This window comes from Tamandua tetradactyla, chromosome 23, assembly GCF_023851605.1.
Source record: "Tamandua tetradactyla isolate mTamTet1 chromosome 23, mTamTet1.pri, whole genome shotgun sequence".
In the NCBI taxonomy this organism is placed as follows: Eukaryota; Metazoa; Chordata; class Mammalia; order Pilosa; family Myrmecophagidae; genus Tamandua; species Tamandua tetradactyla.
The window spans coordinates 10194750-10206512 of NC_135349.1; the positions used below are offsets into that span (position 1 = coordinate 10194750).

General features: G+C 60.3%; 1 protein-coding gene across 1 annotated transcript in view; it reads right to left on the reverse strand.

The window, feature by feature from the left end:
• Nucleotides 1-11481, reverse strand: part of LOC143667087 (ras GTPase-activating protein 4) — a 30809-nt gene extending 19328 nt beyond the window's left edge. The window contains exons 1-7 of the mRNA XM_077140869.1: nt 11317-11481; nt 6174-6230; nt 4540-4653; nt 3998-4059; nt 2719-2848; nt 843-924; nt 99-230 (exon numbers count right to left, since the gene is read on the reverse strand). Of these exons, the coding sequence (XP_076996984.1) occupies nt 99-230; nt 843-924; nt 2719-2848; nt 3998-4059; nt 4540-4653; nt 6174-6230; nt 11317-11381 (642 nt within the window). The 5' untranslated portion in view covers nt 11382-11481. The remainder of the gene's footprint in view (nt 1-98; nt 231-842; nt 925-2718; nt 2849-3997; nt 4060-4539; nt 4654-6173; nt 6231-11316) is intronic.
• Nucleotides 11482-11763: the final 282 nt, after the last annotated feature.

Sequence of the window (11763 nt, forward strand, 5' to 3'; positions counted from 1 at the left end):
TGGAGGGAGGTCCCTGAGGGTGGGTGGCCGGAGTGGAGGCTGCGTGCTGAAGGCACAGGTGCAGCCTATGTATGTTTGGGGGGGGTGAAGGTGCTCACTTTGCCCAGGAAGTCGTTGCGGCTGACGAGGTCCCAGTCCCAGGCCTCCACGCACAGTGGCCCTGTAGCCCCCTCCTCCAACTCAAACTCAAAAGTCTCGTTCCAACGAGGGTAGCATGATTTCTTCACAATCTGCCCAGAAAGAGGCAGGCAGGGGTGGGGCTGACCCCATAAGGCTCCCCAGGCCCAGCCAGGGGCTGAGCCAGTCCCAGCACCAACCCTGGGTTCCTTTCAGGGGCCCTGCTGCAGCTTCCTCTCTGGGATCCTAGCAGCTTCCTGTCCGGTACCATTAGAGGCCCAGAGATGGGGAGGAACTTGCCCAAGGCCACACAGCAAAATGGTGGCCAACTGCCCTGAGAACCCAGATCTTGAGTCCTTCACCCTCTCCACCCCCCAGGGCTGAGCCCCCCATCCTGGCTGTTTCCAGATGTGAGGAACGCAGTGGGGGCAGCTCCTGGGCTCCTCTGATTCAGCCCAATCTGGCCATCTCGGCGTCCCAGCCCCTGACTCCACCCCGGGCCAGCCTGTCCAGGAGTCAAGGGCAGCAGAAGCTACAGGGGTTGGAGCCAGAAGGGCTGGAAGCCTGGGGCCTGCCCTCTGCCCTCAGGGAGGTCACCCACTTTTTCTGAGCTGCCTCTATTAAGGCCACAATTGCAACCTCAACCCTCAGGTGATGGTGAGGAGGTGGTGAGGCAGTGAGGCCCCGGGCAGGGCCCTGAGCCCCCATAACCCCTGGGCCCTCACCGAGGTCTCCTGTGTCCGGCCGTTGTAATGTACGCGGACAAAGGGGTCGGATGCGCCGTTCCGGTCCTTCGGGGCTAGGTCCCTAAAAGGGGAGGGAGGGGCACAGATAACCGATTGTCACTCGAGCCCCCCAACCTCCAGCTTGCCACCCCAGTACTGTGGGGAGGGAGGCTGTACCTGCCCGGAAACACCTAGGTGTGTCCTGCCCCAGCCAACCTGGGTGACTGTGGACAGTGCTTCTCCAGGCGGCCCACCCCCACCCGCTGCAGAGACCAAAGATGCCTTGGTCCGGAGTAGCTGCTGTGGGGGATGGGGGTGGGGGTGCAACTGCAGACTGGCCCCACCGCCTCCTGCTCCCGGGGCAGTCCCGAGTCCTTGGCAGTAAAACGGAGATGCCAGTTCCTTCCCATGGAGTGACTGTGAAGCTACATGAAAGAAGGGGCTTCTGGAACCCTGCCCTGGGCACTGTCCTTCCACCGTGGGGATCACTTCCCACCTTCTCCACAGACAGGCTTCTGCAGAGCCCAAACCCACCCGCGGTACCCCATCTTAGAACCCTCCGTGGAAGGACAAGGAAGCCACAGGGCTTCCATTTGTCACAAACAGTATCTGCAGCCCTTTTCCTTCTCCACGTTGTAAGATGTAAAAGCCTCGCGGGCCTGCTTCTCCCCCCCCCCCCCCCCCCCCCTTAGAACTGCTTGGTAGGATTCCCGGGCTTGGCCTTGAGAATCTCCCAGGAAGGATGAGGAGGAGACGTTCTTTCTCCCCCGGCAGCAAACAGGGCTTCTTCCACTGTCTCAGCGTTTCAGTTCGAGGCTCTCTGCTGAGGACGAGGAGGGACGGGTCGCCCCCGCTCTAGAGGAAGGCCTGGGCGCATCCTGGACAGGCCCAGCCCCTGCGGCTCCCAGCAGAGGGGAGAGATGAGGAGGAGACGCTGGGGTGGGGGCGAGGCGCCCCGGAGGTCCTGGGCACGTGGCTGCACGTGTGTGTGTGTGCACGCGCATGTGCCACGGAAAGCCTGATGCCAGGGCAGCGTCCGGGAAGGAGGAAGTGTTTGAGCACGAGGCCTGTGCGTAAATGAGCTTCAGTGACTCCCACCAGGGCCAGCAGTGTTCCATCCAGCTGTGCCTCTTCCACATCCCAGCCCCAGAGCAGAAAAATGAGGCCAGAGAGTGCCATCGAATGGCCATGCTGTCGCCGTCCAACCCACAACCCCATTTACAGGACAGAAATCTTAACTCCCAGAGGGAGTGGGGATAGGTGGGGGTAGGAGGGATCGCTGGCTGGCAGGCGCTGGCCACCGAGGTGGCGTCCTGCAGGGAGGACCCCTGGGAGGTGGGTCTGGAGCCCGAGAGGAAGGCGCTTCCCCGTGGAGTCTGTGACTCACACCAGGCCCAGACAGAAATGGGGCCTGCAGCTAAAATTCCCCGGGGGGGTAGGGGAGCAGCTCTTGTCCCAGGTGACTCAGGCCACCAACAGGCCAAAGCCAGCACCCACCTTCCCATCCGAGTCACAGGACTGGGGAACCCCCCACCTCCCCATTGGGAGCTATTCGACAAATCTCACTCCACCCCGCAGCCCAGCGAGTACCTCCACTTCCACACACACACCCCAGGCCAAGTTCACATTGGGGTTAAACCCAAGGGCAGCCTTAGCACTGGGGTGCTAGGAGGGGGGAAGGGCCAGGCATGGAGGGGGAGTTTTGGGGCCTGCTGCCTCTATAATGCCTGAATGGCTATAGGCCCCTTCCCTTAAGGGACCTAAGCCCCCCAGTGAGGGGTCGCTTGGAAACATCCTCAAGTCAGGGAAGCCTCTTGAGAGCAGGCTTTGGCTGGGGGAGGAGACCTCCTGGCTTCATGGGGCCCCCACTCCTCACCTGGCCTCCAGCACAGAGCAGCGCAGCCGGCGGGCCCCGGGCCCCAGTGCCACCGCCAGCCGCAGGTGGATCTCGCCCTGCACCTCCTCGTCAGGGTCGACCTCCATCAGGTGGGTCCACCCGCTGACTCCTGTGGGGCCACTGCTCAGCGGGGGACCCGGCAACCCCCTCTCACACACACCCTTCACCCCTCAGAGTCCTCTCAGGCCCCCGGATGGCAGGGGCTGTTATCCCCAGTCACAGATGGGAAAACTGAGGCTCAGACGCTGAGCAACAGCTGTTGGGAGAGGCAGGATTAGAATCCCAGCCCTGGCGACTGCAGGGCCCAGGCCCTCCTGTTGTGCCAGGCTCAATTCAGGAGCTTTGTCCCAACCTGTCATGGAACCACCCTCTGTCCTCGGTTTCCCACTTAAAACCGGGTGGGGGGAGTGCCTCTCTCCTAGGGCTACTGGGGGTGGGGGGGGGGGACTGAGTCCCAGGTGGGGAAACGACAAGGGACTCTGAGACCCCAGGAATGGCATCACGGGGCCACAGGGACTGCAGGCAAGAGAAGGACTCAGGCCTGGCAGGGGCCAGGAGAATCCATGAGTCAGCAGAGTGGTTTCTCCACCCCCGCAGGCTCACAGACAGGAGCAGGTGTGGAGGGGGAGGCCTGTGAGAAGCTTGCAGAGACTCAGACAAACAAGTCCCCCTCGGTAAAGGGGACTCAGCCCAGAGAGGGCAGGATGTGCCCCAGGTCACACAGTGAGGCAGGGACAGGGCTGACAGCTCAAAACAATGTCCATAGCCCACGGATAATCACAGGGCTCCTCCCGCCTGGACTGGCTCCAGCTCAACCCCTCAGGCAGGACCCCTCAGACTAGGCAGAGTGACACTGGGGTCCAGGCCAAGGGGACCCCACAGGCCACAGATGGAACCACCTGATTGGGAGGAGGGGTCCCCAGACCTCCACAGTGAAGTGGAAGGAGCTCCTCCCTCTGCCTGCAGTGGCCTCAGATGCCACTATTAGCACTGCCTCTTTGCCTGGGGCGGGGGCAGCGGGGAGGTGGCACAGGCAGAGGGGAGCCCGGGGCCCAGAGGCAGGGGCTGCAGGAGATGGGCACAGGCCCAGGCTTCCCAGGGCGGTGGTGATTAGAAATGGTTTTCCCAGGGCCTAGGACCTGAAGGAGCCTAGAGGGAGGGGTGCCGGGTGCCAGGGAGACCAGGGAGTGGGCAGACTGGGGTGGGATGGAGGGTGGGCAAGCAGGAGCCAGCCCTGGACTCCTTCCTGGGCTCTTACCCTTCGGGTGGGCTGCCAGGGTGTCCCGAGTCAGGCAGACCTTCCCGATGACATCGTCCCGGCTGGGAGGGTGGGGGTGGTGCCAGAGTCAGTGCTGGGCAGGACCCTCTCCCACCCGGGTCAGGGCCAGTGGGGAGCGTGGGGGTGGACACCCCAATCACCCTGGCCGTGGAGCAGGACCCATGCTAAGGGCCAGCTTCAAAGAGCCCCCACTCCTGCAGGCACTGGATTCTGGACACTCTCATGAGTCCCCGGGCTGACATGGGTGCCCATTTCAGAGCTCACGCCCCATGCACACAGAGCCACGCGCACCTGTGCCTGTACCCCCACACCTGCACAGGTACAATGTGGGGTGTGCACTATGTGTCCACACGTCTAGCCCACACACTCATACCCTGCGCCCCTCCCCACCCCCAGTCCTCTGGGGCTCCCCCTCCCTCTGATGGCCAAAAGAATTCAAAGTGACCAGTAGATCCAGCAGTGAAATGGACCAGGGAAGGGGCAGAGGGCAGAGTCCAGGCATCAGAGTGGGGTCCCCCCACCTGAGGGCATCCTCGTCCATAACGTAGAAGGCCACGGCGTGGAAGGTGGGTGCCAGGTGCACTTCATACTCCTCGCCCCAGAACGGGCACAGCGTCTTCCACACAGTGGCTGTCCTATAGGAGAGGCCCCTCAGCACCCGCCCAGGCCACCCCCAGGCTGGGGTGAGCGGGGTTGCGTGACTTGAGCCCACCTTTCCCCAAGTCCCCTCTCACCCCTGGTAACAGCCACAGATTCTGTCCTTTGATGTCTTCATCTTGTCCCAGACCCACCCGCTACCACTAGTCACTCCCTCCCTGAGCTTCCCCTCTGCCCTGAGAGGGACTCAGGGCTGTAGCTCTCAGGCCACTTTACGTGTGGGGATATTAAGAGCAGATGTGGTCACAGCTGGACAGTGGCAGGGCCAGGACCACATGCCTACCCTGGCCCCCGATGGGGAACCAGCTCGCTGAGAGTGGAGGCAGGGGGGTGGCCATGCTGACTCTGGAGCCAGGACTTCCTGCTGGGAGGGGTGGACACCTGGGGGCAGAGGTTCAGGGCCCCACTCAGCTCTGGCCAAACCTCCAAGGAATGGAGCCTTTTAACTCCTGGGACTCAGCAGGGTATGTGGAGGTAGGGGGGAGGGTAGGGAGAGCTGAAGCCCCCCAGGACCTCGATGAAGTCTCAGGGGACCACGCTCACCCCAGCCACGTCCTGAGCAGGCCACTTGAATACTCAGTTCCCCTGTATATCACTGAGACAATGAGCCCCATCAGACCCTCTCCCTCCATGCTGTCTGGGTTTGGAGAGAATCTGGAGAAAGCCTGGGGTTCTCTCTGCAGTTGGGGACGTGGGGTCAGCAGCGAGCACTAGGCAGACAGAGCCACCGAGACGGCTCTGGCCGTGAACTTGGAGGCAGGGGCCTGGATGAGGGAGGGGGTGAGACACAAAGCCCCTGGCCCAGAGATGGTGGAGACAACAGAGAAAGGGGCATCCAGGGGAAGGGGCCCTCCTGGGTGCAGACTAGGGAACCCCAGCCTGGAGAGAAGTCTTTATGGGGGCTAGTCACTATAGGGTTCTCTTGGACAGAGGGGGCCCCCTGAGTTAGAGCAAGGACCAGAGAGGGGAGAGGAGCACTGTGGAGGGAGCTCAGGCTTTGGGGTTACACAGTCCTGGGTCCCCACGTGACTTCACCCCTTACTGGGTATGTGACCTTGAGCAAGTTACTTAGTCTCCCTAAGCCTCGGTTTCCTCATCTGTAAATGGGCATGTAGCTCACTGTAAGGGTTAAATGGGCTGGAAAACGCTGAGCACAGGGCCTGGCAGAGCTTCATAAAGGCTGACTCTGTATAATTACGTCATCACCCTCAAGGGGCTTGTAAAGAAGTCAAAAAAAAAAAAGGATGACTAGAGCCAATGAGAGGCCCAGAGCCCCCAGGGATCTCTGGGTGGGGGTCAAAGTTACCAATTAGCAGGATGTGTTCCAGGTGGGTCTTTCTCACCTCCTAGGAGCAGTGTCCGGGCACGGTAGGGGCCCCGTGGAGTTAGAGGCTCCAAGCCCTCGCTGGAGGTGGAAGGGGCAGGGGAGGCCAGGGGCGCTGAGAGCGGAGGCCCACCCCCACCCCTGCAGTCCTGGGTAAGGGGTTGCGGGCAGTACCTGATGATGGGCTCATTGTCCACCTTCACCACGCAGTAGGGGTCGCTGCTGCCGGTGCTGCAAGACGGGGAGGCCAGGGGGAGGCGGGGTCAGGGGCGGGGCTTCTCAGGCAGTACCCTCAGGGACCCCAGGAAAAGGGCAGTAAAATCCCTGGACTGGGGCCCAAGGCTCCTCAGCCCAGAACATGTTCCCAGGTCTGGGAGGGGTGAGGGGGAGGGGAAGGCAGGGTCCTGTAACCAAGGAAGAGCCTGGCCAGGTGGGAAGTGGGGAGCTGGGGGGTCGTCACTGCTCACGGCACCTACCTGCCTGTCCCCAGCCCACCCTACCCTCTTGTCCCCAGGAGAGCAGGTACAAGACTGTGTCCAAGCAACAGCCCCAGGCAGGCTCCTATCATAGGAGTCTAGCCCCTTATACGCTCTCCCTCTAGCCTTTGCCCCCGCATGCCTCCCGCCTGCAGTGTTCTCCCACTTCTCCCAGCTTCACCCCCTCCCCTAAGAACCCTTCACTGTCCCACAGGCTAGGAGTAAGCCCTCCCCTGGGATCCAGCTGCCTGCCCTCTCCCCTCTGCTCTCCTCCACCTCGGACCTGTGAGGGTTTGTTGAATGAATGAGTGACTGACTGAGTGAACAAAAACAACAGGCTACCCTGGAAAAGGCAAGGAATGAGGAAGGTAGACCAGGGACGGCTCGTTTCTAACTTGGGGTCTTCTGGGGTTAGGCAGGGCGTCCAGTTAGGCCCAGAGTTGGAACTATGGCAGAGACGGTGGAAACTGTCTACACAACTGGCCCTTCTGCCTGAAGCCCAGAAAAAGGAAGTATATTTGCATGTCAGAGGCTGGGGAATTCCAAGCCCTGCTTCCCTTCTCCAAAGGGGCTCTTCCAGCCAAGGAAGTCATTCGGAACAAACATCTCAAAAAGTTCTCCTGAAGCCGATTGGAAATCTCTGCCTGGACTCAGCTTTCCCACCTATGAGCTGTGTTCCCAGCTCATAAGCTAGCTGCCCTGGGTCCTGGAAATGATGAAAGTGAGAGGGCCAGCCCATGACAGGTACTTGATAAACGTTAGCACCATCTGGGCCTCGTTGCCCGTCTGCCTGTAATACACCCCTCCTCAATCACTCGAAAACCCCCTCCTCCAAGGAGCCCTCTGTGACTACCCTAGCTTGCATCCCACCACCCCAAAGCCAGGAGACTCCAGGCCTCAAGCAATCAGCCCCTAAGTGCCCAGACATCAGTCTGGTCTGAAGTCCCAGGAGCCACACACGGGTTTGTACAGGATTCTCAGAGGAAGGAGGGAGAGGTCAATGTGGGTGGCAGCAAGGGGGCCCTGCCCCAGAGCATCAGGTAACTCCTTTGAGATGCCCCCATCACTGGGCAATCTCTGCCCTGTACTGCCTTCTGGCCTGAGGGTCTCTTTGGGGTAGAGAACCCCCGGTTGATCCCCAGGAGCCCAGCATAGCTGACTCTCTGGCAAGCTCTGGGACCTATGCCCCTTCCCACTCACTGGCCTCTGCCCTGGTGAGGCCCCTGGACTGCTCCCCTGCCTACTTCTCCTTCCCCAGCCAGTTGCCACTGGGCCAGCCTGGTTGCTCGCAGGGCCTCTATATTTAGGGCTGTGGCAGTTTACAGGCTGCAGAAGGGGGAGGATCACGGAAAACCCCAAAATAGCCCTGGGCCTGTCCCCAGGGCCACTGGATGTAGGAGCCAGTGGGTCCCCAGTCCCTGTGAGACTCAGCTCCTGCCTGGCTGATCGAGGGACCCAGGGATGGGAGACAGCAAGAAGGAAATATGGTAGGCGCAGGCGGGCTCTGAAAGCTGGTGGTGATCGAGTACAGAGACTTCTTCCTAAGGCCTTATGAGGGACAAAAACTCATGTGTGAAACTTGCCAAACCTCAACCAAAATCATTCCAGTCAATCCTAAAGAACACCTAGGGCAATATATAAGATTCTACAAAGGTTCCATGCACAAGGGTAACTTTCCAGAACCCTACAGCCTCCAGATGGGTCCCTGGACCAGATAATCCCTGAAACCTAGAGGGCCCAGCCTCTCCAGAACATCAACTAGTTCCATCTCCCTACCCCTTATTATTGACAGCCCCTTCCAACATGAAAAAGTTAGAAAGGGCATAACCCAAATACCCCTCAAGAATGGCAGAAAGATCAAAGGGGATGGTGGAGTTATACAGAGAAGTTTGGGTTTAACAAACGAGTATGATTTCTGAATCATTAAATTGATATTTCTTTTAGTCTCCAGTATCTTAGAGCAGCTAGAAGTAAAAACCTAAAATTGTTGAATTGCAACCCATGCCAAACTCTGAAATCTGTTCTACAACTAATCGTTGCTTTGAAACTGATTGCTTTTTTATATATATGTTATTTTTCACAAAAAAGAAACAAAGTTGATTTTGATGGTAAAAATATATTTATTCCTTCTAGCCTCCAATGTTCTGGAGCAGCTAGAGGGAAAAATCTGAAAGGATCGTATGGTAGCCCATGACCAACTCTGAGATCTGTTCTGTAACTACTTGTTGAAGACTGTGTTGAAAACTATTCCTTTTTTCTTTCTTTGCTTTATATATATGTTATAGTATACAGTAAAAAAAAGTTAAAAAAAAAAATGAGTGCAAGTGGCAGAGAGGCAGATGACAGCTGTGTAGGGACAGCTCACTCCTCACAACTCTCTCAGCCAGGATGGGCCACAATGGGATGTGAGGACCTCTCCGTCCTCAGGAGCGTGCAAGCCCTGGCTAGCAGGGATGCTGCTGGCTGAGGCACAGTGAGACAAGCTCAGCGCCACTCTGCTGAGTGATCACTCAACAAGGGCCCCTGCGATCCCCAAGGCCCTGCACTCCCTATATCTGGGCAGCCAGATGTTTTGCATAGGATTTGTGAGGCTTCCCCACCAGGCCCCACAAGCAAGCTTGCAACCTCAGTCTGCGCAGGATTCTAGGTCTGTCCGCAGCAGACAGAGTGGGTTTGAATACCTGCCTGCTGTGTAGCCTTGGCAAACTACTTCAACATCCTGAGCCTCAGTTTCCCCCTCTGCCTTGTAGAGCTAATGAGAATATTAAATAGGAAGGTCCCCCACACCCCCTTCTTCTCTGCTACGGTGGACCAGGTGGCCTGGAATGCCCAGACAAGTGGGTCACGGTCCTGCCCTCCTGGGCAGAGGGGGCAACCCAAGAGGGGGCAATTGCTGCACCATGGGCTTCTCTAGGCAGACCTAAAATGCTATCGGGTACAGAACAGGGCCAAGGACCCCTGCCCGAGGGTGCCAGAGAAAGCGATGGAGAGGAGGGGCCATGAAGGAGGGTCCTGAAGGAAAGCTAGCCCCACCCCCCACAGAAGCTGAGGCCAGTTTAATGAGAGGGGTGCTGGGTCACAACTGTGTTAGAGGAAGGGGGAAAGCAGGGCTGAGGTGGGAGGGGAGGTGAGTAGGGTGGGCAGGGGAGCAGGGTGAGGGAAAAGATTCCAGTAGGGGAAACAACAGGACTCGGGGGTCCCCAGAGTCCCTGAGCCGTGCAGAGGCAAGGCCAGGTGGGGAACGGGCTCCGGGGATCCCAGGTAGGCCCAGGCCAGGGCTCCAGCACCCCAGGTTGCTGTGAGCCTGGAGCCGGGCACTAGGGCCAGCTGCTGCAGGGATGCGGGGGGAGGCGACAGACAGAGGGGCTGCTCCTCCCAGCCACTACCAGCCAGCAGAGGCCAAGATGACCTACTTACGAATGCCAGCATGGGGGGGTGCTGCGAGGCTGGGCCCGGGGGCTGACACGCTTCTCAAAGCTTGTCTGCCTTCCCACCCCAGAGACCCCATTCCCAGCCCCACCCACCCTGATGCAGAGAAACCCACCTTGAGATTGCCCACACCCATCCCTCACCCATTGCCATAGCAACTGCTGAGCTGGGCCTCTCAGGCCCAGGGGGCTTTGAACTGGAACTGCTCACCGCGCTGAGCATGCCGGGGAAACTCAGGGCCACTGTACGCGTCTGAGAGCTAAGAGGTTCCCCTCCCGATCCCCCCCCCCCCCCCCCGATCCCCCCACCATCTCTGCATTCTGGAGCCTGCTGAGGAGCCCAGGGGCGGGGAGGCTCACAGCCCAGCAGACTTTGGACCTTATGTTCCTCCAGGCAGCCAGCGCCCCTCCAGCTTTGTGCTTTCCACCCCGTCCATCTGGGAGGGATTTCAACCCCCAGATACAGAAGGGGAAACTGAGAACTCGGGAGCAGGGACCTGACTAAGACTGCAAACCCGGGAGCTGGTGGCAGAGCCAGGATGAAGCCAGGATGGAGAACCTGGCAACTCTGCCCAGGGACCACCTGCGAAGGGTGGGACAAGGGGCCCCGACACCTTCTCCCCCAGTGTGGCCCAGGATCAGCCCTAGATGTCAGCACCTCTTAGGAAACCTGGACCCAAGTCCTTGCTCTGCCACTTACTAGGCTGGGCCACTCAGAGTCAGCACTTTCAGGTCTCTGAGCCTCAGTTTCCTCATCTGCAAAATGGCATGATGCGAACTACCTTGCTGAGTGGTTGTGAGAATTAAAGGCGATAACTCAGCTAAGGCTGAGGGCTCCAGAAAGATTAGGAGTCAGCCCCCCACCCCCACCGTGAAGGAGTCCTGGCTGCCACCCCCTCCCCTTCAAGCCTGTCCCTCCCTTCCCAAGTGCACTAAAGGAAGCCCCTGGGCCCAGAGGAGGAGAGGAGGGACAGACATGTTTCAGAGGAACACTCCGGGGTACTGAGGAAGACCACTCCTTTTGGGGGGCATCCCACCCCTCTCCAGCCACACCCCCGGGGAGTTCACCCAGTTGTCTCCCCTGAGATGTCCTGAGCCAAGCTCCAGTTCTATCAAAGCCCCTTGCCTCCTTGAGCCTCTGTTTGCTCCCTCCCGGCTCACTAAGCCCCCTGGCCGACCCCGGCCCCCACTGACACCTTCTCCCCCTGTTGTCACCCCCCGTCCTTGGCTCTCCAGCATATCTTCTAAGCGTCCCCATTTCCCCCGCCAGTCCCCCACAGCGAGCACACTCGCCACACCGTCGCCGCTGTTCTACTTGCAGCCGGGCCGTGAGGACCCCGCAAAGGGCAGGCGTCAGGGGCGGCGGGCGTCCCTCCCGGGAAACTTGAGGCTCCCACCCCCGGCCGCGCTCACATGTCCTTGGCGGGCAGGTTCTTCCCCTCCACGATGCGGATGGACAGCGAACTGCGTTTGGCCATTGCGGCTCCGCGACGCGGGGTCCCGGCCGGGAGAGGTGCGGGGAGCGGGCCGCCAGGACCAGCGCAGCGAGCGGCCGCGGGGCGAGCGCGGAACTGAGCGCGGAGGGGACGGGCAGCGCGGGGCTGGCGGGGGCGAGGTGGGAATCGCTTCCACTTCATTCACCCTCGCCCCCGCCCCACGTGCGGGGACCGGATAGACCAATCAGCGGCCGGGGTTCCCCAGGGTGGGGCGGGGCCCGCCCGGGCCGCGGCGCTCATTGGCCGCCTGGGAGCGGGCAGGGGCGGGACCTGCGCCGAGGGTTCGGGTGCTCAGGGCGGCCGCGGGGGGGGTCGCGGGGGGGGCGAGGACGGGCGGGGCGGGGCGGGGCAGGCAAGCCCCTCC